The following is a 26,183-nucleotide window of genomic DNA, read 5'->3' as shown; positions in this document are numbered from 1 at the left end:
AATAAAGCGTATATCAAATTTAAAAATTAATAATACAAACATTGATATTTTATTAACAAAAAAGAAACTTTATTTCGATGATAATATTTACTTTTTTCCATTTCTATCCTTTCTGGTATTGGCAACAACATGATGATTTTTGCTAACGAGTCATGATCCAGTGAATTGATGACAACTTTTTTATTATTGTAACCGTCATCAGAGATTTGTTGGTCTTTCACAACATATTTTTTTGTGGTATCATTTTAAGTAAACTCTGAAAATATATTGTATTAAAACTATAATGATAAATACATGTATAAAATGTATATATTACAACCAGAATAATAAAATAAACTAAAACATGTTCCAAAATGTAAATTAAATAGAGGTTGATGATTTGCCAGTAAAATTATCATCAATAAAATTATATTTAATGTTAAATAATATGTGATATCACAACAAAAGAAAAAAAAACTAAGTTAGATATGACACTAAAAATTCAAGAAAGAAATATATATTTTAGACGCATGTAATTAAGTCTGAACCAATTAAAAAAAAAAAAAAAATTAAACTTGACCCCACCTGATGTAAAATATATGTCTTAACTATTGAAATCTTATGTCAATTGTCGGCTAACTGATTACAACCATTTGAGATTTATTTAGAAAAAAAAATGAGCATTGTTTTCTATTGTATCACTAACTTATTCAAAGCCAAGTATTCAAATGCATCTAAGATAATAAATTGTTGAAAATTACCAAATTGATCTGATATATACGCCGAAAGGTTTGATAGTTTTAATTATAAATTTTAATTAATTCCAGGTGTTTAATTGGGATGATATTAAAATAGCTGAAATTTATAAAAATCAAAAAGTCCATTATCATGAATGTTTGTTGAAAAATAAATATAAATAAATTTAAAAAATATTTTTAATTTTATAATTATATTTTTTAAGATAAGAGCTGGTTTTTTTTTTTTTTTTTTTTCCAAAAAAGTAACACTTACCAACGTCTATAATCAGAAAATAATTTTGTCATAGCCTATGACTCATGAAGATAAGTCATGTCTATTATTATTATTAACAAAAAAAAAAATTTATTGTAGTTTTTTCATTTAGACTATGCGATCATAGCTTACATATCTGGCTATCGGCATTCTGGGCTCATATACCTACTGCACGTGGTTCCAAAAGGTTCATTTTATTGAGATTGGTGCAAAGATTAACCATACATATAATAATCAAGTATTATCAATTAAATTATCAGATTTTTTTTAACTGAAAATCACAAATGGAAAATAGTCCGAGAGATACAATGAATATTTACCAAAACCTGAAAAGATTAGTAAGTGAAAATTTATATATATTGTAGCAAGATCAAGTGAATATTGTCAAATTAATTAAGTTTTTAGCTAATGCAATTATTTATTGTTGATTATAATTTATAATCAATAATAAAAAGCCAAATTAAAAATTCTATTCATCAGTACATCAGTATTAAATATTAATAAATTAAAAGTTTTCAAAGTAATATATTAATAAATTTATTTCAGCTGATTAATATTCAAATTAAAATAAAGAATAACGTCATTAATGTATAGTCAAACTTGTAAATTCTAGCTATAAAAATTACGAAAAAAATAAGCCAAATTTATAAAATAAATATTATTTTTTTTTTATCTTATATAGCCTCTTGAAAATGACTGGGAGGATTCACGCAATTATATCAATATTGGTAGTGATAAAATTTCCGTTTTAACTAATGACAATCATCACAAAGATATAGTAAATAATAATTTAGATAAATGCAAAATGAATCGTCTACACAAAGCAATGGAATTCATATATTGGCTGGGGCTTGAAAATGATGGACTACGGATTAGTGAACCACGACTCAAAGAAAGTAAGAATATAACGACACCTTAATTTTTTATGATCAAAAAAAAAAAAAACTTTGTAATATATATTTTAAATATACTCATGATAATATTTAATTAATTTTTCAGTATGCACAGATGACCAGAATCATTTTTTCTATTCCTGTTTCAAATCATATAGATTTAAAAAGGGTAAAGCTCATTCGGATAATAAATTACATGAAAAAGTAAATGATTTTAAATACTTAATTAATCTTCATGGATCTCGCCTTAAATTTCTGAATGTACAAGAATATCCTTTTTCGCAAATAATGCCATTTATTAATACTCATTGTTGTAATCTCAAAGAACTCGTATTACAATTCAAAGAATTTGAAAATCAAGATTTTGAAAATGTTTTTTCTAACATGCCTCATCTTGAAATACTGAGGATTCATTGGCAATGTGAAAATTCAACTTTATCATTGACTTTAGTCAAGTCATTGAAACAATTTGGTGGAACTTTGAAAGAGTTATGTCTTTCACGTAATCAAAATAAAAAATATCTCGGCTTGCCAGATTCATTGGCTGAAGTAAGTTTAAATTTTTTTAAATATTATATTCCAGTTAATAATTTTATTGGATTTTTAATTAATAACTTATTTGTTTTTACAGGTACTACCTCGATTAATCACTTTGAAAAAGTTAAATATAATTAATTTTGAACCAAGTCAATCATTAGTCCAGTCGATAGGTGGAATAAAAAATTTGGTACATCTAAGATTCATGTGTTCCTGGCTGAACAATCATCCAGTGTTTGATAAAACAATCAACATGTATCCAGTTGGGAATTTGCAACATCTTGAAACGCTGTATATTGATTTTGATTGTGGCGTTACAGATGAATTTTTAATTAATCTTTGTAATAATGCTACAAAATTGACACATTTAGACGTAATTGGTAAAAATATAACAGATAATGGTATGATTGCACTTAATAATTTAAAACAATTAGAATCACTGAAATTTAATTTAAATGGATTAGAAAAAAATGACTTTATCACTGATCAATCAGTTCAATGTTTAGTTTATGCAAAATGTGAATACTTGCATTTATCTAATTGCACTTGTATCACCAATACATCAGTAGTTAAACTATTTAAAAATTTGCCAAATTTAAAAATTTTATATGTTAGAAATACAAACGTAACTTTCAAAATTGTCACAGATATTTTAGAATCAACTCGGGATCATAAAAAACCAATATTTGTTTATGTATCTTTTGAAGATCGTGATGATATTTTTAAATCATTAGCGTTATCAGATGTTTTTTTCAAGTCTAATTTTAATAATTATAAATATATCGATATACTGATCTAGATATACACTATTTTTAAAAATAGAAAAATAAAATATTTCGTCTATTTACCGTGTATTTATAAACAATGTATTTATATGTCTACAATTTTTTTCTTGTAAAAAAAAATAAAAAACTTACAATGATTTGTTTATAAATGTAAAATTATTTTTTCAACTGGTTAAAATTTATTTGTTTAATTTTTTGGGTAGATTAAAATTCTGTAAAAGATTAGTCCTAGAATCCTTTTCTCAGCTATAATTGATGAATAGACAAGCTGTTGGCTATTGTTTTCAAGAAAAGGATGTAACTAAATAAAATTATTCGTAGTCTGAATTCATTACTCGGCAATATTTTCTCAAATAAATAAAAAAAATTTTGTTTCTACTTTCTATTATTTAAAGTGTTTAAATGCATTGATAATATGTTCATACAAAAAATGTTCAATACAAATAATTATTTAAGAAAGTATTTTTATTATTGAACTTTGTTTTACAAAAATATTAAAATTAACAGTTGAATTTTAATGATTTCATGTAATATAGAAAACAAGTTATAATAATAGTTTTAATAATAATAATGATAATAATAATATTCTTTTACAATGTCTTTGACTTGGTAACGTATTTTGTATGTGTTTGTAAAAATACATTATAGAAAGACATTAAGCGGATCAAATAAGAAAGATATACGATAAATTTAAATTAATTTGAAGAAGAGATCTAGATAGATCTATGCTCTAATCAGTAACAGTCAACCATTGTGATGTAACTATTGACTTAGAAGCTTCAATTATTGACGAATCATTTATTTCTATGTGTAAAATTATACCAGTGGTACGATTTTTAGTCGCCTGATCAGCACCACTAACCAAGTTAGTTGTAATATTATCTATATCGTTGACATAAATATTTTCAAGATCTGGGTTATTTTTTATAAATTGAATAACACCAACATCAGTAAGTTTTTCGCAATTATCACAATTAAATTTTTTTAATCCTTTTAACCTGATAATGAAGTTGTCTGAAATATCACGAGAACCTACGTTTAGTATTTCCAATTTTTCTAAATTTGTCAAAGCAACGAGAGCTGTTTCAGAAATCGTACTGCCTCCTTGGATACCTAAACTTTTTAGGTTTTTACAATAATTAGCAATAGCAAGAATTGTATGATCATCAATATTTTCTACATCATTCAAGCTTAGATGTTCAAGATATTGTAATTTTGATAACTCATTTAAAACAGATGGAGAAGAAAGTTCCTCACCATCAATAGTTGATAATATAGTGCAACCATCAAGTTCTAAACGTTCAAGTTTTTTACAATTGTCTGAAATTGAGATTATTGCCTCCTCACTGAGCTGGCAACTATTATTCATCTCTAAACTTTCAAGATTTTCCAATTTTGATAACTTTTTTACAACATTTGCTTTTATAATATCGCGTACAGGTTTCACGCACAAGTGTTTTAAATTTTTGCAATATTCAACAATTGTATCTGCTAAGTCAGGTGATACTTCATAACAAGATAAAGTAAGATATTCTAAATTTTTAAAGTTTTTCCATTCTTCTAAAGGAATTTTAGCAAGATCATAAAAGTAATTTGAAATATCAAGATGTTTTAGATTTTTGCATTTACAAAAAATAGTGTTGAGTACTTTTGTAGAGCCTTTCGTCTTTTTACCGGCTCTTTGAATCTCTACTTCAATATATTCCAAATTAACGAGTTTATTGAATAGAGGAAACATTATGTGTGTATTATAGAATTCAATTTTAAGATGAACAAGTGTTGTTGCTTCTGCTATTTCTTGAAGAATTAGCTCGTCTACGCAGAAGCCATGCAAAGTCAGTTTTTGAAGATTTTTGAATCTTTTTAAAGTCTGAAAATAATAGAAATTTATTAAAATAATTTGTATTTATTTGATTGATGGTATTGTTCGTCACTGATGATAAACAACTAGTTGGTATTCAGTAACAACTTACAAAAAGAACTGCTCGTTCACAATGAAACCAATATTCATAAAGTATATGAATTTCATTAATTTTTTCTGGAAGACTATTAATTATTTCAAATAGATTAACTGCTTTTTCCGCTGTCGTCTGGTCCAGTAACATTTTAATGCATTTTAATTTATCCAATTGTGTATATGCTTGAACAAAGTGTTCAGTATTATCAATTAAGATATTATCATCAAATTTACATTCCAAGGATGTTAAATTGTTACAGTGGTCACCAACAAATGGCATGATACTTGAATCGAAAATATCTGAGAGAGACAATTCTTTTAGATAATTGCCACATCTTAATAATATTTTTTTAAGGTATGATTGTGTCAACAAACGGTTATCATAAGAACGTCCAATTGATGATTCACATTTGTATTTTTTAATGTCATACCAAGCTAGTTGACATGCCTCTTTCCATTTGGTACAAACTACAATTAAAAGTATCAAATTTAAAAATTAATAGTACAAACTTTGATATTTTATTAACAAAAAAGAAACTTTATTTTGATGATAATATATTCACCTTCCTCCATGTCTATCCTTTCTGGTATTGGCAACAGCATAAAGATTTTTGCTAATGAGTCGTTATTCAGTGAATTGATGACAACTTTTCTATTATTTTTGTCACTATCATCAGAGATTTGTTGGTTTTTTGCAACACATGTTCTTTTTGGTCTCATTTTGAGTTAATTCTAAAAAATATATATTTAAAAAACTAATGACAAATTTGAATGTATATTACAACTAGAATAATAAACAAAAACATGTTTTAAAATGTAGATCAAATAAAGGTTGATGATTTACCACTAATCACCAGTAAAATTAACATCAATAAAATTATATTGAATGTCAAATAATATTGAATGTCATGCAACAATTGAAACAAGTGTTTATTTTTGCTAAATGTACTTAATTGTTAAAAATTTTGATTTACCTCAATTGATCCTTTGATTTTTTTTTATTTTTAAATAAATGTATTTATCTATTAATGAATTTCAATTAGACAATTTTGTATATTTGACCGTTAATTTTGCTATTGTTATCCAAGGATTTTGTTATGACACGAATTACCCAAGTTAGTTTTTAGACAACGGAATAAGCTTTCTCCTACTCTTCCTTAAAAACATCTGATGCCGTGTCCCCTTCTTCCAGACTAACTTTGGTAAATTTTGCTTTATCAAATCTGATAAGGATTAATTTTGATAATAAGTATATCAGATTATCTCAATTCACAGTGATTCACAGGTTATACCCATATATATAAACAAAAAAAAAAACAAATAACAAACCCACATGCCCACATGGAATAACGCATCAACGTGATCGCAGCTAGATGTCTACGTTACCATCATGGTTTTGATACTTATCAAATAATTATATAATTATTTTTTCTTGATAAGCAATTATTAAAATCATATAATTATTGTTAATTGATATTGTTGATGAATGTTAAATAATTATTATGAATATTAAATGGAAAATATTATTATTTAACTCGGAACACGGCCATTTTCCCTACTTGAAATTGACCAAAACTACTAGAGTCAAAAAAAAATATATATCCTTCAAAATTCGAATTATATATTTGTTGAATTTTATGTTTAGAAGTTAAAAGTTTAGACGATTTTCAAAATTTCTTTTGTCATTTTTATTTTCTTAATAAGTCATCTCATATTCTGAAAAATATAAGGAACATAAAATTGTACCTTATAAAGCAATAATTTTGTTGGTAACTCTAATTATTGATCATTGTACAAATAAAAAAATTAATGATTTATTTATAACATTAATAGAATAATATTTACGACAATAAAAAATTCTTGTTACAAGTAAATATTTTAATCATCACTTTGCAATACATATTCAAATCCAGATTAAAAGTTTTATATTTATTATTTAGTCAAAAATAATATTGATTAATTTATCAATTTTATATCATTCAATTTGGGATATTTTAATAATTTTTCAGTCAACGAAAATAGTGTAAAACTTACAACTTTAATTTCACTACACATAATTTGAATTAAAGTATAAAAATTGTACTCTTACAAAAAAAGTTTTTGTTTATAATTTTTTCTATTGAACTTCTTTTTTATAAAAATATTAACAATGACATTTAAGTTTTTATGATTTGAAGTAAAATAGAAAACAAGTTATAATAATAATAGTCTTCTTTATAATGTCTTTGACTTGATAACGTATTTTGTACGTGTTTATTTTAAGAATACATGATGGAAAAATATTAAGCGTATGAATAAGAGAGGAAGAGATCCAATAAACTTAAATTAATTTGAAGGATAAATCTATGCTTTAATAAGTAACAACCAACCATTGAGATTCAATTATTGACTTATAAGCATCGATTATTGACGAATCATCTGTTAATATGTGTAAAATGATACCATTTGTACGACTTTTAGTTGCCTTATCTGCACCAATAACCAAGTCCATTGTAATATTATCTATACAGGCGACATTAATCTCTTCAAGATCTGGGTTATTTTTTATAAATTGAATAATACCAGTATCAGTGAGATCCTGACAATATTCACAATCAAATTTTTTTAATCCTTTTAACCTGATAATATAGTTGTCTGAAATATCACGAAAGTCTACTCGTAGTATTTCTAAATTTTCCAACTTTGTTAAAGCAAGGAGAGTTGTTTCGGTAATATCACTATTATTACCACCAATATCTAAACTTTTTAGGTTTTTAAAATTATCAGCTATAGCAATAACTGTATTTTCTCCAATATTCTCTGCATTATTTAAGCTTAGATGTTCAAGATATTGTAATTTTGATAGCTCACTTAAAACAGATGGAGAAGAAAGTTCGTCACCATCAGTACCTGTTGATAATATAGTGCATTCATCAAGTTCTAAACGTTCAAGTTTTTTACAATTGTTTGAAATTGCGATTATTGCTTCCTCACTAAGCTGGCATCCCTTATTCATCTCTAAAATTTCAAGATTTTCCAATTTTGTCAACTTTTTTACAACATTTGCTTCTATATTCTCGCATACAGGTTTCACGCACAAGTGTTTTAAATTCTTGCAATATTTAACAATTGTATCTGCTAAGTCAGGTGATACTTCATAACAAGATAAAGTGAGATACTCTAAATTTTTAAGGTTTTCCCACTTTCCTAAAGAAATTTTAGCAAGATCATAAAAGTTATTTGGAATATCAAGATGTTTTAAATTTTTGCATTTACAAAAAATAGTGTTGAGTACTTTTGTAGAGACTTTCTTGTCTTCATTTCCTTCATTAATTATTATTTGAATATATTCCAAATTAACGAGTTTATCGAATAGAGGAAACTCTATGAGTCTATCATATATTTTAATGTTAAGATGAATAAGTGTTGTTGCTTCTGCTATTTCTCGAAGAATTAGCTCGTCTACGCAGAATCCAACTAAAGTCAGTTTTTGAAGATTATTAAATTTTTTTAAAGTCTGAAAATAATAGAAATTTATTCATATAATTTGTATTTATTTGATTGATAGTATTGTTTGTCACTGGTGATAAACATAACTAGTTGGTATTCAATAACAACTTACGCAAAGAACGGTTCGTTTGCCGTACCACCAACGTAGATTAAATATATGAATTTCATTAATTTCTTCTGGAAGACTATTTATTATTTCAAATAGATTATATACTTTTTTTCTTGTCGTAATATAGTCCAGTAACATTTTAATGCATTTTAATTTATCCAATTGTGTAAATGCTTGAACAAAGTGATCAGCATTATCAATTAAGATATTATCATCAAATTTACATTCCAAGGTTGTTAAATTTTTACAATGATCCCCAACAAATGGCATGATCCTTGAATCGAAGACATCTGAGAGAAACAATTCGTTTAGATATTTACCACATCTTAATAATATTTTCTTAAGGTATGATTGTGTTAGCAAACGGTTATCATAACAACGTCCAATTGATGGTTCACATTTGTATTTTTTAACGTCATACCAAGCTAGTTGACATGCCTCTTTCCATTTGGTACAAACTAGAAATAAACGTATCAAATTAAAAAATTAATAATACAAACATTGATATTTTAATAACAAAAAAAAACAATTCATTTTGATAATAATATTCACCTTTTTCCATTTCTATCCGTTCTGGTATTGGCAACAGCATAAAGATTTTTGCTAACGAGTCATGATCCAGTGAATTGATGACAACTTTTTTTTTATTCTTGTCACCATCATCAGAGATTTGTTGGTCTTTCACAACACATCTTTTTAGCCTTTTTTTATTATTGTCACCTTCATCAGAGATTTGTTGGTTTCTTGCAACACATTTTCTTTTTGGCCTCATCTTAATTGAATTCTAAAAAATGTATATTTAAAAAACTAATGATAAATTTACATGTATATTACAACCAGATAATAATAAAATAAACAGAAACAAGTTCTAAAATATATTAGATCAAATAATAATTGATGATTTACCAGTAATTACTAGTAAAATTAACATCAATAAAATTATATTCAATGTCAAATAATATTGAATGTCATGCAACAATTAAAACAAGTGTTTATTGTATAAATTTACTAAATTGTTAAAATTATAAATTTTGATTTACCTCAATTTTTCTTTTGATTTTTTTTATCTTAAAATAAATAGATTAATTTATTGATAAATTTCAATTAGACTATTTTGTACGTTTGACCGTTAATTTTGCTATTGTTATCCTTGATCATACAAGTCTGATATAAGGATTGATATTTGGATTTACAATAATATATCAGGTTATCTCAATTCACTTGTTATATCTATATACATATATGTGTATATTTTATATGCAATTTATCAACAAAAACAAACGCACATGTGACATGGATTACATTTACAATAGCGTGATCGCAGCTAGATGTCTACGTTACCAGCATAGTTTTTATGACTGTATTGTAGAGTACTCTTAAGTTTTGTTTTTTTATAAACAATTATTAAAATAATATAATGAATAATTATTGTTAATTGATATTGTTTATAAATGTTAAATAATTATTATAAATTTTCTATGGGAAATATTTTTATTTATTACGGAACGCGGCCATTTTTCCTACTCAAATTTGACAAAAACTACTAGAGTCAAAAAAAAATATATATCCTTTAAAATTCGAATTATATATATGTTGAATTTTGTGTTTAGAAATTATAGTTGATTTCATTTTAAAAGTTTCTTTTGTCATTATTATTTTTCTAATAAGTCATTTTATTTTCTAAAAAATATAATGAACATAGAAATGAATTATAAACACTAATATTGTTAGTAACTTTCTACTTATTGATCATTCTGTTAAATAAAAAATTAAATATTTATTTATAATATTAATGAAATACAATATTTACGACAATAATAAATTTTAGTTACAAGTAAATATTCAATTCATCACTTTGCAATATATATTAAAATCCAGATTAAAAGTTAAATATTTATTATTCAATTTGGAATATTTTAATAATTTTTCAGTCAACGAAAATAGTATAAAAATCATAATTTGTATTTCACTACACATAATTTATATTGAAGTAATAAAAATTGTACTCTTACAAAAAAAGTTTTTGTTTCTAATTTTTATTATAGATCTAATGTTTATTGAAACAAAAAATTATTTAAGAAAGTATTTTCATTATTGAACTTTGTTTTACAAAAATATTAATGCATAGCTATGTCTAGACATTTAACTTGTTATGATTTAAAGTAAAATAAAAAAAAAGTTATAATAATGATTATAATAATCTTTTACAATGTTTTTGACTTGGTAACATATTTTGTATGTATTTTTAAGGATACATTATGAAAGAATATTAAGCGTATAAATAAGAAAGATATAAGATAAATTTAAATTAGTTTGAAGGACAAATCTATGCTCTAACAACCAACCATTGAGATTTATTTATTGACTTAGAAGCTTCAATTATTGAGAAATTATCCATTATTATGTGTAAAACGATACCATTTGTACGATTTTTAGTTGCCTGATCAGCACCAATAACCAAGTCAATAGTAAAATTATCTATATCGTTGGCATAAATATTTTCAAGATCTGGGTTATTTTTTATAAATTGAATAATACCAACATCAGTAAGCTTCTTGCAACTATCACAATCAAATTCTTTTAATCCTTTTAACCTGATAATGAAGCTGTCTGAAATATAAAGAAAACGTACGTTTAGTATTTCTAAATTTTTCAACTTTGTTAACGCAACGAGAGCCGTCTCAGTAATCATATTGCATCCATGAATATCCAAACTTTTTAGGTTTCTACAATTATTAGCAATAGCAATAATTGTATCATCATCAGTATTATCCGCCCCACTTAAGTTTAGATGTTCAAGATATTGTAATTTTGATAACTCATTTAAAACAGATGGAGATGAAAGTTCGTCACCATCAATAGATGGTACTATATGACAATCAGCAAGTTCTAAATGTTTAAGTTTTTTACAATTGTTTGAAATTGCAATTATTGATTCCTCAGTGAACTCAAAGTACTGATGATTTATTATGAAACTTTCAAGATTTTCTAATTTTGTAAACTTTTTTACAACATTTGTCTGTATAAAATGACATATAGGGTTCACGAACAAATGTTTTACATTCTTGCAATATTTAACAATTGTATCTGCTAAGTCGGGTAGTATTTCATAACAAGTTAAAGTAAGATATTCTAAATTGTTAAATTTTTCCCATTCTGCCAAAGGAATTTCAGCAAGATCATAAAAGTAATATGGAATATCAAGATGTTTTAGATTTTTGCATTTACAAAAAATAGTGTTGACTACTTTTGCAGAGGCTTTCTTGTCTTCATCTCCTTTTTCAATCTCTATGTGAATATATTCCAAATGAACGAGTTTATCGAATAGAGGAAAGTCTATGTGTTCGTCATGTAGTTCAATGTTGAGATGAACAAGTGTTGTTGCTTCTGCTATTTCTTGGAGAATTAGCTCGTCTGCGCAGAAGCCACGTAAAGTCAGTTTTTGAAGATTTTTAAATTTATTTAAAGCCTGAAAATAATAGAAATTTATTAAAATAATTTGTATTTATTTGATTGATAGTATTGTTTGTCACTGGTGATAAACAACTAGTCGGTAGTCGATAACAACTTACGAGAAGAACTGCTGGTTTACTGTTAAACCACCAATATTTATAAAGTATATGAATTTCATTAATTTCTTCTGGAAGACTATTAATTATTTCAAATAGATTAACTGCTTTTTTTTCTGTCGTATAGTTCAGTAACATTTTAATGCATTTTAATTTATCTAATTGTGTAAATGCTTGAACAAAGTGGTCAGCATTATCAATTAAGACATTATCATCAAATTTACATTTCAAGGTTGTTAAATTTTTACAATGATCACCAACAAATGGCATGATCCTTGAATCGAAAATATCTGAGAGTGACAATTCTTTTAGATAATTACCACATCTTAATAATATTTTCTCGAGGTATGATTGTGTCAACAAACAGTTATTATAACAACGTTCAATTGATGATTTACATTTATATTTTTCAATGTCATACCAAGCAAGTTGACATGCCTCTTTCCATTTGGTACAAACTAGAATAAAACGTATCAAAGTTAAAAATTAATAATACAAACATTGATATTTTATTAACAAAAAAAAAAATTTATTTTGATGATAATATTTACCTCTTTCCATTTCGATCCTTTCTGGTATTGGTAACAGCATAAAGATTTTTGCTAATGAGTCGTTATTCAGTGAATTGATGACAACTTTCTTTTTATTTTTGTCACCATCAACAGATATTTGTTGATCTTTCACGACACATCTTCTTTTTGGCTTTTTTTTATTATTGTCACCATCATCAGAGATTTGTTGATTTTTCGCAGCACATCTCCTTTTTGGCCTCATTTTAAGTAAATCCTAAAAAATATATATTTAAAAAACTAATGTTAAATTAAAATGTATTATAACCAGAATAATGAAATAAACAAAAACATGTTTTGAAATGTACATGTATATTTGACGTCAAATAAATTGAATGTCGCATGCAACAATTGAAACACGTATTTTTATTTTATAAATGTACTTTATTACTTTTCAAATGATATAAACTTTGATTTACCTATTGATCCTTTGGTTTCTTTTATTTTTAAACAAATGTATCAATTTAATGATGAGTTTTAATCAGACAATTTTGTATGTTTGACTGTTCATTTGGCTTTTGTTATCCTCGCTCGTATCAAGTTTGTTATGAATTGATGATAAATATTTGATATGTTTAATATGGATATATTAGATGCAATTAGATGTATCAGGCTATCTCAATTCACAAGCTATATATGAAAAAAAAAACAAAAACAAAAAACAAAACATATGTAACGTATCCACATGGAATAACGCATCAACGTGATCGCAGCTAGATGTCTACGTTACCAGCATGGTTTTGATACTTATCAAATAATTATACGGTATTTTTTCTTGATAAGCAATTATTAAAATAATATAATTATTGTTAATTGATATTGTTGATGAATGTTAAATAATTATTATAAATATTTAATGGGAAATATTATTATTTAACCCGGAACGCGGCCAATTTAACCCAACTTGACATTGACAAAAACTACTAGAGTCAAAAACAAATATATATATACTTCGAAATTCGAATTATATATTTGTAGAATTTTTATGTTTAGAAGTTATAGTTTGAAAGGTTCTTTTGTCATTTTTATGTTTCTATTAAACCATTTCATTTTCTGAAAAATATAATAAACATAGAAATGTACTTGGACTCCTCATAAATCACTAATTTTGTTGGTAACCCGATTCATTGATCATTGTTTTAAATAAAAAAATGAATAATTTATTTATAATATTGATGGAATAATATTCATGACAATAATAAATTTTAATTACAAGTAAATATTTAAATCATTACTTTGCAAAACATATTTAAATCCAGAATAAAAGTTTTATATTTATTATTTAGTCAAAAATATTTCTTGATTAAATTTATCAATTTTATATAATTTAATTGCGAATATTTTAATAATTTTTCAGTCAACGAAAATAGTATAAAAATCATAGTTTATATTTTACTACACATAATTTATATTGAAGTAATAAAAATTGTACTCTCACAAAAAAAGTTTTTGTTTATAATTTTTTCTATTGAACTTTTTTTTTACAAAAAAATTAACAATGACATTTAAGTTTTTATGATTTAAAGTAAAATAGAAAACAAGTTATAATAATAATAGTCTCATTCACAATGTCTTTGACTTCGATTTTGTATGTGTTTATTTTGATAAATTTAAATTAATTTAAAGGATAAATCTATGCTCTAACTAGTAACAACCAACCATTGAGATGTAATTATTGACTTAGAAGCTTCAATTATTGACAAATTATCTATTTTTATGCGTAAAATAATACCATTTGTACGATTTTTAGTTGCCTGATCTGCACCAATAACCAAGTCCATTGTAATATTCTCTATACCGTCGACATTAATCTCTTCAAGATCTGGGTTATTTTTTATAAATTGAATAATACCAGTATCAGTTAGATCCCGACAATAAGAACAATCAAATTTTTTTAATCCTTTTAACCTGATAATGTAGTTGTCTGAAATATAACAAAAGTCTACTCGTAGTACTTCTAAATTTTCCAACTCTGTTAAAGCAAGAAGACCTGTTTCCGTAAAATCACTATTGACACCACCGATATCTAAACTTTTTAGGTTTTTAAAATTATTAGCTATAGCAATAACTGTACTATCTTCAATATTTTCTGCATTATTTAAACTTAGATGTTCAAGATATTGTAATTTTGATAACTCACTTAGAACAGATGGAGTAGAAAGTTCGTCACCATCAATACCTGTTGATAACATAGTGCAACCATCAAGTTCTAAACGTTCAAGTTTTTTACAATTGTTTGAAATTGCGATTATTGCTTCCTCACTGAGCTGGCTTCCATTATTCATCTCTAAAATTTCAAGATTTTCCAATTTTGTCAACTTTTTTACAACATTTGCTTCTATATTATCGCATAGAGGTTTCACGCACAAGTGTTTTAAATTCTTGCAATATTCAACAATTGTATCTGCTAAGTCAGGTGATACTTCATAACAAGATAAGCTAAGATATTCTAAATTTTTCAAGTTTTTCCATTCTGTCAAAGGAATTTTAGCAAGATCATGAAAATCATTTGGAAGATCAAGATGTTTTAGATTTTTGCATGTACAAAAAATAGTGTTGAGTACGTTTGTAGAGTCTTTCTTGTCTTCATTTTTCCCTTCAATCTTTATTTGAATATATTCCAAATTAACGAGTTTATCGAATAGAGGAAACTCTATGTGTTTATCATATAGTTCAATGTTAAGATGAACAAGTGCTGTTGCTTTTGCTATTTCTTGAAGAATTAGCTGGTCTACGCAGAATCCAACTAAAGCCAGTTTTTGAAGATTTTTAAATTTTTTTAAAGTCTGGAAATAATAGAAATTTATTAAAATAATTTGTATTTGTTTGATTGATAGTATTGATTGTCACTGATAATAAACAACAAGTTGGTATTCAATAACAACTTACGCAAAGAACGGGTCGTTTGCCGTACCACCAACGTAGATTAAGTATATGAATTTCATTAATTTCTTCTGGAAGACTATTTATTATTTCAAATAGATTAAATACTTTTTTTTCTGTCACATGGTTCAGTAATATTTTGATGTATTTTAATTTATCTAACTGTGTAAATGCTTGAACAAAGTGATCAGCATTATCAATTAAGATATCATCATCAAATTTACATTCCAAGGTTGTTAAATTTTTACAATGATCACCAATGAATGGCATGATCCTTGAATCGAAAATATCTGAGAGAGACAATTCTTTTAGATAATTACCACATCTTAATAATATTTTCTTGAGGTATGATTGTGTCAACAAACGATTATCATAACAAAGTCCAATTGATGATTTACATTTATATTTTTTAATGTCATACCAGGCTAGTTGACATGCCTCTTTCCATTTAATACAAACTAGAATAAAACGTATTGAATTAAAAATTTAATAATACAAACATTGATGTTTTATTAACCAAAAAAAAAAATTTATTTTGATGATAATATTTACCTCTTTCCATTTCGACCCTTTCTGGTATTGGCAACAGCATAAAGATTTTTGCTAATGAGTCGTTATTCAGTGAATTGATGACAACTTTTGTTTTATTCTTGTCACCATCATCAGATATTTGTTGGTCTTTCACAACGCATCTTCGTTTTGGCCTTTTTTTATTACTGTCACCGTCATCAGAGATTTGTTGGTTTCTTGCAACACATTTTCTTTTTGGCCTCATTTTAATTGAATTCTAAAAAATATATATTTAAAAAACTAATAATAAATTAATATGTATTACAACTAGAATAATAAAATAAACAAAAACATGTACTAAAATGTAGATCAAATAATGATTGATGATTTACCAGTAATTACCAGTGAAGTTAACGCATCAATAAAATTATATTTAATGTCAAATAATATTAAATGTCATGCTACAATTGAAACACGTATATTTTTATTTTATAAATTTACTTAATATTGTTAAAATTATAAATTTTGATTTACCTCAATTAATCCTTTGACTTTTTTTAGTTATAAGCAAATGTATTAATTTAATGATGAATTTTAATTAGACAATTTCGTATGTTTGACCGTTAATATTGCTGTCAAACGATATTGTTATGACACGATTTATCAAAGTTAGTTTTTACTTTTTAGCCAAGGGAATGTAAGCTTTCCTCTACTCTTCCTTAAAAACATTTGATGCCGTGTCCCCTTTTTTCAGACTAACTTTGGTAAATTTTGCTTTATCAAGTCTGATAAGGATTGATATTTGATATATAGACAACAAGTACATACCTATATCAGATTAATGATCATCTCAATTCACAGTGATTCACAGGTTATACATACCTATTATAAACAAAAAAAAAAAAAAACAAATAACAACAAACCCACATGCCCGGGTGGAATAACGCGTCAACGCACGTCAACGTGTTTGCAGCTAGATGTCTACGTTACCAGCATGGTTTTGATAACAGTATTTCAGACTGTAGTCTTAAGTTTTGTTTTGAAGGGTTTTTTCTTTATAAACAATTATTAAAATAATATACATAATTATTGTTAATTAATGTCGTTGATGAATGTTAAATAATTATTATGAATATTTAATGGGAAATATGTTAATATTATACAACCCGGAACACGGTCATTTGACAAAAACTACTAAAGTCAAAAACAAATATATATACTTCAAAATTCGAATATGTAATATATTTGTAGAATTTTTATGTTTAGAAGTTAAAAGTTTAGTTGATTTTGAAAGTCTCTTTTGTCATTTTAATTTGTTTAATAAGTCGTTTTTTTTTTAAGAAATATAATGAACATAGAAATGTACTTGTACTCTTCATAAAGCACTAGTCTTTCTAGTAACTCTATTTATTGATCATTGCTTGAAATAAAAAATAAATTATTTTATAATATTAATGGAATATAATATTTACGGCTATAATAAATTTTAGTTAGAAGTAAATATTTAAATCATTACTTTGCAATACATAATCAAATCCAGATTAAAAGTTTTATATTTATTATTTAGTCAAAATAATATTTCTTGATTAAATTTATCAATTTTATATAATTAAATTTGGAATATTTTGGTAATTTTTCAGTCAACGAAAATAATATAAAAATCATAATTTGTATTTCACTACACATAATTTATATTGAAGTAATAAAAATTGTACTCTTACAAAAAAAGTTTTTGTTTATAATTTTTTCTTGTGAACTTTTTTTTTCACAAAAATATTAACAATGACATCTAAGTTTTTATGATTTAAAGTAAAATAAAAAAAAATTTATAATAATAATAATAATAATAATAATAATAATAATAATAATAATAATAATAATAATCTTTCTTTACAATGTCTTTGACTTGGTAACGTATTTTGTATGTGTTTTTAAGAATACATTATGAAAGAATATTAAGAGTATAAATAAGAGAGAAAGATATTCGATAAATTTAAATTTATTTGAAGGATAAATCTATCCTCTAACAACCAACCATTGAGATTTAATTATTGACTTAGAAGCTTCAATTATTGACTTATCATTTATTAATATGTGTAAAATGATACCATTCGTACGATTTTTAGTTGCCTGATCAGCAGCAATAACCAAGTCAGTTGTAATATTATCTATTCCAAAGGCATAGATTTTTCGTAGATCTGGGTTATTTTTTATGAATTTAATAAAACCAGTATCAGTAAGATTCCAACAATAACCACAATAAAATTCTTTTAATCCTTTTAACCTGATAATGTAGCTGTCTAAAATATTATGAAAGTTTACTCTTAGTATTTCTAAATTTTCCAACTTTGTTAAAGCAACGAAAGCTGTATCAGTAATATCCTCACTGTTACCACCGATATCTAGACTTTTTAGGTTTTTACAATTATTAGCAATAGTAATAATTGTATTATTTCCAATATTTGTTTTATTCAAGCTTAGATGTTCAAGATATTGTAATTTTGATAACTCATTTGAAACAGATGGAGAAGAAAGTTCGTCATCATCAATATTTGTTGATATTACTGTGCATTTAGCAAGTTTTAAACGTTTAAGTTTTTTACAATTGTTTGAAATTGCGATTATTGATTCCTCACTGAGGCATCTATTATACATCTCTAAACTTTCGAGATTTTCCAATTTTGTTAACTTTTTTACAACATCTGCCTTTATATCAAGGCATATAGGGTTCATGAACAAGTGTTTCAAATTCTTGCAATATTTAACAATTGTATCTGCTAAGTCAGGTAGTATTTCATAACAAGATAAAGTAAGATATTCTAAATTTTTTAAGTTTTTCCATTCTGCCGAAGGAATTTTAGCAAGATCATAAAAATCATTTGGAATATCAAGATGTTTTAGATTTTTGCATTTACAAAAAATAGTGTTGAGTACTTTTGTAAAGACTTTCTCGTCTTCATTTTCTTCCGTAATCTTTATTTGAATATATTCCAAATTAACGAGTTTATCGAATAGAGGAAACTCTATGTGTTTATTATACAATTGAATGTTAAGATGAACAAGTGCTGTTGCTTTTGCTATTCCGCGAAGAATTAGCTCGTTTAAACAGAGGCCATGTAAAGTCAGTTTCTGAAGATTTTTAAATTTATTTAAAGTCTGAAAATAATAGAAATTTATTCAAATAATTTTTATTTATTTGATTTATAGTATTGTTTGTCAATGGTGATAAACAACTAGTTGGTATTCAATAAAAACTTACGAAAAGAACGGCTTGGTTACCGTACCACCAACATTCATGAAGTATATGAATTTCATTAATTTCTTCTGGAAGACTATTAATTATTCCAAACAGATTAATTGTCTTTTTTTTTGTAGTATAGTTCAGTAACATTTTAATACATTTTAATTTATCCAAGTGTGTTAATGCTTGAACAAAGTGATCAGCATTGTCAATTACGGATTTATCATCAAATTTACATTCCAAGGTTGTTAAATTTTTACAGTGATCACCAACAAATCGCATGATCCTCGAATCGAAAATATCTGAGAGACACAAGTCTTTTAGATATTTACCGCATCTTATTAATATTTTCTCAAGGTATGATTGTGTCAACAAACGGTTATCATAACAACGTCCAATTGATGATTCACATTTGTATTTTTTAATGTCATACCAAGCAAGTTGACATGCCTCTTTCCATTTGGCACAAACTACAATAAAAAGTGTATCAAATTTAATAATAAAAACATTGATATTTTATTAACAAAAAAGAAACTTTATTTTGATAATAATATTTACCTCTTTCCATGTCTATCCTTTCTGGTATTGGCAACAACATGATGATTTTTGCTAACGAGTCATGATCCAGTGAATTGATGACAACTTTTTTTTTATTCTTGTCACCATCATCAGAGATTTGTTGGTTTTTCGCAGCACATCTTCTTTTTGGCCTCATTTTAATTAAATTCTAAATAATATCCTATATTTAAAAAATTAATGATAAATTAAAATGTATTTACAAACTTTAAAATAAAATAAACAAAAACATGTTCTAAAATGTACATCAAATGAAGATAATTACCAGTAATTACCAGTAAAATTAACAACAATAAAATTATATTTAATGTCAAATAATATTAAATGTCATGCAACAATTGAAACACGTGTTTATTTTATGAATTTACTTAATTGTTAAAATTATAAATTTTGATTTACCTCAATTAATCCTTATTGACTTTTTTTAGTTATAAACAAATGTATTAATTTAATGATGAATTTTAATCAGACAATTTTGTACGTTTGACCGTTAATTTTGCTATTGTTATCTTTGATCATACAAGTCTGATATAAGAATTGATATTTGGATAATATATCAGGTTATCTCAATTCACTTGTTATATCTATATATATGTGTATATTTTATATGCAATTTATCAACAAAAACAAACGCACATGGATTACATTTACATGATGTCTACGTTACCAGCATAGTTTGTATGACTGTCAATGACTGTATTGTAGACTGTAGTCTTAAGTTTTGTTTATTATAAACAATTGATAAAATAATATAATTATTGTTAATGATAAAGTTGATAAATGTTGAATAGTTATTATAAATCTTTAATAAGAAATATTATTATTTATCCCGGACACGGCCATTTTTCCTACTCAAATTCGACAAAAACTACTAGAGTCAAAAAAAATCTATATCCTTCAAATTCGAATTATATATTTGTTGAATTTTATGTTTAGAAATTATAGTTGATTTTAAAAGTTTCTTTTGTCATTTTTATTTTTCTAATAAGCCATTTTTTTTTCTAAAAAATATAATGAAGATAGAAATGAATTATAAACACTAATATTGTTAGTAACTTTCTACTTATTGATCATTCTTTTAAATAAAAAAATTAAATATTTATTTATAAGTTTATAACATTAATGGAATATTATTTACGACAATAATAAATTTTAGTTACAAGTAAATATTCAATTCATCACTTTGCAATACATATTCAAATCCGGATTAAAAGTTTTATCATTATTATTTAGCCAAAAATATTTCTTGATTAAATTTATCAATTTTATATAATTAAATTTGGAATATTGCAATAATTTTTCAGTCAACGAAAATAGTATAAAAATCATAATTTGTATTTCACTACTACTTACAAAAAGAGTTTTTGTTTCTAATTTTTATTATTTACTTGCAGACTTGTACACGTTTTAATGCATATTGATAACATGTCCACACAAACATTAATTAAAATTATTTTAAGTTATTTTTTATTAATATTAAACTTTCTTTTACAAAAATAGTAATACATAGCTATGTCTAGACGTTTAACTTTTTATGATTTAAAGTAATATAGAAGAAAAAGTTATAATAATAATAACAATAAACTTTCTCTACAATATCTTCGACTTGGCAACGACGTATTTTGTATATGTGTTTTTAAGAATACATTATTATGAAAGAATATTGAGCGTATTGAATGAGAAAGATATACGATAAACTTAAATTAGTTTGAAGGATAAATCTATGCTCTAAGTAGTAACAACCAACCATTGAGATGTAATTATTGAAATAGAAGCTTCAAGAATTGATAAATCATCTATTGTTATGTGTAAAATGATACCATTTGTACGATTTTTAGTTGCCTGATCAGCACCGATAACCAAGTCAGTTGTAATATTTTCTATATCACAGGCATTGATCTCTTCAAGATCTGGGTTATTTTTTATAAACTGAATAATGCCAACATCAGTAAGTTCCGTGCAACTTTCACAATCAAATTCTTTTAATCCTTTTAACCTGATAATGTAGCTGTCTGAAATATCACGATAACCTACTTTTAGTATTTCTAAATTTTTCAGCTTTGTTAAAGCGAAGAGAGCTGTTTCAGAAATGGTACTGCATCCTTGGATACCCAAACTTTTTAGGTTTTTACAATTATTAGCAATAGCAATAATTGTATTATCATCAATATTTTCTACATTATTCAAGCTTAGATGTTCAAGAAATTGTAATTTTGATAACTCATTTAAAACAGATGGAGAAGAAAGTTCGTCACCATCAATATCTGTTGATACTACTGTGCATTCGTCAAGTTCTAAACGTTTAAGATTTTTACAGTTATTTGAAATTGCGATTATTACTTCTTTTTCAAGGCTTCTATCATTAATCTCTAAACTTTCAAGATTTTCGAATTTTGTTAACTTTTCTACAACATTTGCATCTACATCGGATAAAGGATTCATGCTCAAGTGTTTTAAATTCTTGCAATATTTAACAATTGTATCTGCTAAGTCAGGTGACACATCATGACAAGATAAGCTAAGATATTCTAAATTTTTAAAGTTTTCCCATTTTGTCAAAGGAATTTCAGCAAGATCATAAAAGTCACTTGGAATATCAAGATGTTTTAGATTTTTGCATTTACAGAAAATAGTGTTGACTACTTTTGTAGAGACTTTCTTGTCTTCATTTAATCCTTTAATCTTTATTTGAATATATTCCAAATTAACGAGTTTATCGAATAGAGGAAACTCTATGTGTTTATCAGATACTTCAATGTGAAGATGAACAAGTGTTGTTGCTTCTGCTATTTCTTAGCTTCGTCTAAAGAAGGCCAGTCAGTTTTTGGAGATTTTTAAATTTATTTAAAGTCTGAAAATAATAGAAATTTATTAAAATAATTTGTATTTATTTGATTGATAGTATTATTTGTCACTGGTGATAAACAACAAGTTGGGTATTCAATAACAAGTTAACTTACGAAAAGAACTGCTCGTTTATTGTCCCACCAACGTTTATTAGTTATGTGAATTTCATTAATTTCTTCTGGGAGACTATTTATTATTTCAAATAGATTAATTACTTTTTTTTCTGTAGTATGGTTTAGTAACATTTTAATGCATTTTAATTTATCCAATTGTGTAAATGCTTGAACAAAGTGGTCAGCATTATTAATTAAGACATTATCATCAAATTTACATTCCAAGGTTGTTAAATTTTTACAATGATCAGCAACAAATGGCATGATACTTGAATCACAAACATTTGAGAGAGACAACTCTTTTAGATATTTACCACATCTTGATAATATTTTCTCGAGGTATGATTGTGTCAACAAACAGTTATCATAACAACGTCCAATTGATGATTCACATTTGTATTGTTTAATGTCATACCAGGCTAGTTGACATGCCTCTTTCCATTTGGTACAAACTAGAATAAAACGTATATCAAATTTAAAAATAATAATACAAACATTGATATTTTATTAACAAAAAAGAAACTTTATTTTGATAATAATATTCACCTTCTCCCATTTCTATCCTTTCTGGTATTGGCAACAACATAAAGATTTTTGCCAATGAGTCGTTATTCAGTGAATTAATGACAATTTTTTTTTTATTTTTGTCACCATCATCAGAGAATTGTTGGTCTTTCATAACATATCTTCTTTTTGGCATTTTGTTATTATTGTCATCATCATCAGAGATTTGTTGGTTTCGTGCAACACATTTTCTTTTTGGCCTCATTTTAATTGAATCCTAAAAAATATATATTTAAAAAACTAATGATAAATTTAAATGTATATTACAACCAGATAATAATAAATTAAACAAAAGCATGTTCTAAAATATATTAGATCAAATAATAATTGATGATTTACCAGTAATTACCAGTAAAATTAACATCAATAAAATTATATTTAATGTCAAATAATATTGAATGTCATACAACAATTGAAACACGTGTTTATTTTATAAATTTACTTAATTGTTAAAATCATAAATTTTGATTTACCTCAATTGATCCTTTCTTTTTTTATTTTTAAATAAATGTATTAATTTATTGATAAATGTCAATTAGACAATTTTGTACGTTTGACCGTTAATTTTGCTATTGTTATTCTTGATCATACAAGTCTGATATATGTAAGGATTCAGGATTTGATTGATATTTGGATAATATATCAGGTTATCTCAATTCACTTGTTATATCTATATATGTATATATGTATTTTTTATATACATATATAATTTATCAACAAAACAAACGCACATGGATAACATTGACGTAGCGGGATCACAGCTAGATGTCTACGTTACCAGCATAGTTTTTTTTTTAAAGTTTTGTTTTTTATAAACAATTATTAAAATAATATAATTATTGTTAATTGATAAAGTTGATAAATGTTAAATAATTATTACAAATCTTTAATGAGGAATATTATTATTTATCCCGGAACACGGCCATTTTTCCTACTCGAAATTGACAAAAACTATACTGGAGTCAAAAAAAAATATATATATCCTTCAAAATTCGAATTATATATTTGTTGAATTTTACGTTTAGAAATTATAGTTTATTTTAAAAGTTTCTTTTGTCATTTTTATTTTTCTAATAAGTCATTTTATTTTCTAAAAAATATAATGAACATAGAAATGAATTATAAACACTAATATTGTTAGTAACTTTCTACTTATTGATCATTCTTTTAAATAAAAAAATTAAATATTTATTTATAACATTAATGGAATAATATTTACGACAATAATAAATTTTAGTTACAAGTAAATATTTAAATTATCACTTTGCAATACATATTCAAATCCAGATTAAAAGTTTTATATTTATTATTTAGTCAAAAATATTTCTTGATTAAATTTATCAATTTTATATAATTAAATTTGGAATATTTTAATAATTTTTCAGTCAACGAAAATAGTGTAAAACTCATAATTTGTATTTCACTACACATAATTTATATTGAAGTAATAAAAATTGTACTCTTACAAAAAGAGTTTTTGTTTCTAATTTTTATTATTTACTTGCAGACTTGTACACGTTTTAATGCATCTTGATAACATGTCCACACAAACAATGTTTAATACAAAAAATTATTTAAGAAAGTATTTTTATTATATTAATATTAAACTTTCTTTTACAAAAATAGTAATACATAGCTATGTCTAGACGTTTAACTTTTTATGATTTAAAGTAATATAGAAGAAAAAGTTATAATAATAATAACGATAAACTTTCTCTACAATATCTTCGACTTGGCAACGACGTATTTTGTATATGTGTTTTTGAGAATACATTATTATGAAAGAATATTAAGCGTATTGAATAAGAAAGATATACGATAAACTTAAATTAGTTTGAAGGATAAATCTATGCTCTAAATGGTAACAACCAACCATTGAGATTTAATTATTGACTTAGAAGCTTTAATTATTGACAAATTATCTATTATTATGTGTAAAATGATACCATTTGTACGATTTTTAGTTGCCTGATCAGCACCAATAACCAAGTCAGTTGTAATATTTTCTATATCACAGGCATAGATCTCTTCAAGATCTGGGTTATTTTTTATAAACTGAATAATACCAACATCAGTAAGTTCCTTGCAACCTTCACAATCAAATTTTTTTAATCCTTTTAACCTGATAATGTAGCTGTCTGAAATATCATGAAAACCTACTTTTAGTATTTCTAAATTTTTCAACTTAGTTAAAGCGAAGAGAGCTGTTTCAGTAATCGTACTGTGTGCTTGGATATCTAAATATTTTAGGTTTTTACAATTATTAGCAATAGCAATGATTGTATTATCATCAATATTTTCTATTCTATTCAAGCTTAGATGTTCAAGAAATTGTAATTTTGATAACTCATTCAAAACAGATGGAGAAGAAAGTTTCTCACCATCAATATCTACTGTGCATTCGTCAAGTTGTAAACGTTTAAGATTTTTACAATTCTTTGAAATTGAGATTATTACTTCTTTTTCAAGGCTTCTATCATTAATCTCTAAACTTTCAAGATTTTCCAATTTTGTTAACTTTTCTGCAACATTTACCGTTATAACATGGCAA

General features: G+C 25.0%; 2 protein-coding genes across 3 annotated transcripts; both read right to left on the bottom strand.

The window, feature by feature from the left end:
* Positions 1-3,822: 3,822 nt before the first annotated feature.
* Positions 3,823-9,451, bottom strand: LOC122847684. 2 transcript variants are annotated; one of them, XM_044145498.1, is made up of 3 exons: positions 9,313-9,451; positions 5,179-5,630; positions 3,823-5,075 (listed from the first exon to the last, which is right to left on the bottom strand). In XM_044145498.1, the coding sequence occupies exons 1-3, from the start codon at positions 9,350-9,352 to the stop codon at positions 3,936-3,938; spliced, it is 1,632 nt and encodes a 543-aa protein (XP_044001433.1). In that variant the 5' UTR covers positions 9,353-9,451; the 3' UTR covers positions 3,823-3,935. The 2 variants fall into 2 exon arrangements, 1 of the variants encoding a protein (XP_044001433.1); XR_006373396.1 differs by lacking the exons at positions 3,823-5,075; positions 5,179-5,630 and adding an exon at positions 9,182-9,218.
* Positions 9,452-10,502: 1,051 nt separating this feature from the next.
* LOC122854644 (F-box/LRR-repeat protein 2-like) lies at positions 10,503-12,467 on the bottom strand. Its single transcript, XM_044155910.1, has 3 exons — positions 12,333-12,467; positions 11,393-12,229; positions 10,503-10,514 (listed from the first exon to the last, which is right to left on the bottom strand). The coding sequence occupies exons 1-3, from the start codon at positions 12,465-12,467 to the stop codon at positions 10,503-10,505; spliced, it is 984 nt and encodes a 327-aa protein (XP_044011845.1).
* Between the last annotated feature and the right edge of the window lie 13,716 nt (positions 12,468-26,183).

This window comes from Aphidius gifuensis, linkage group LG1 (assembly GCF_014905175.1).
Source record: "Aphidius gifuensis isolate YNYX2018 linkage group LG1, ASM1490517v1, whole genome shotgun sequence".
In the NCBI taxonomy this organism is placed as follows: Eukaryota; Metazoa; Arthropoda; class Insecta; order Hymenoptera; family Braconidae; genus Aphidius; species Aphidius gifuensis.
Note: the sequence above shows the minus strand (reverse complement) of the source record. Positions and strands in the feature narration are given on the sequence as shown.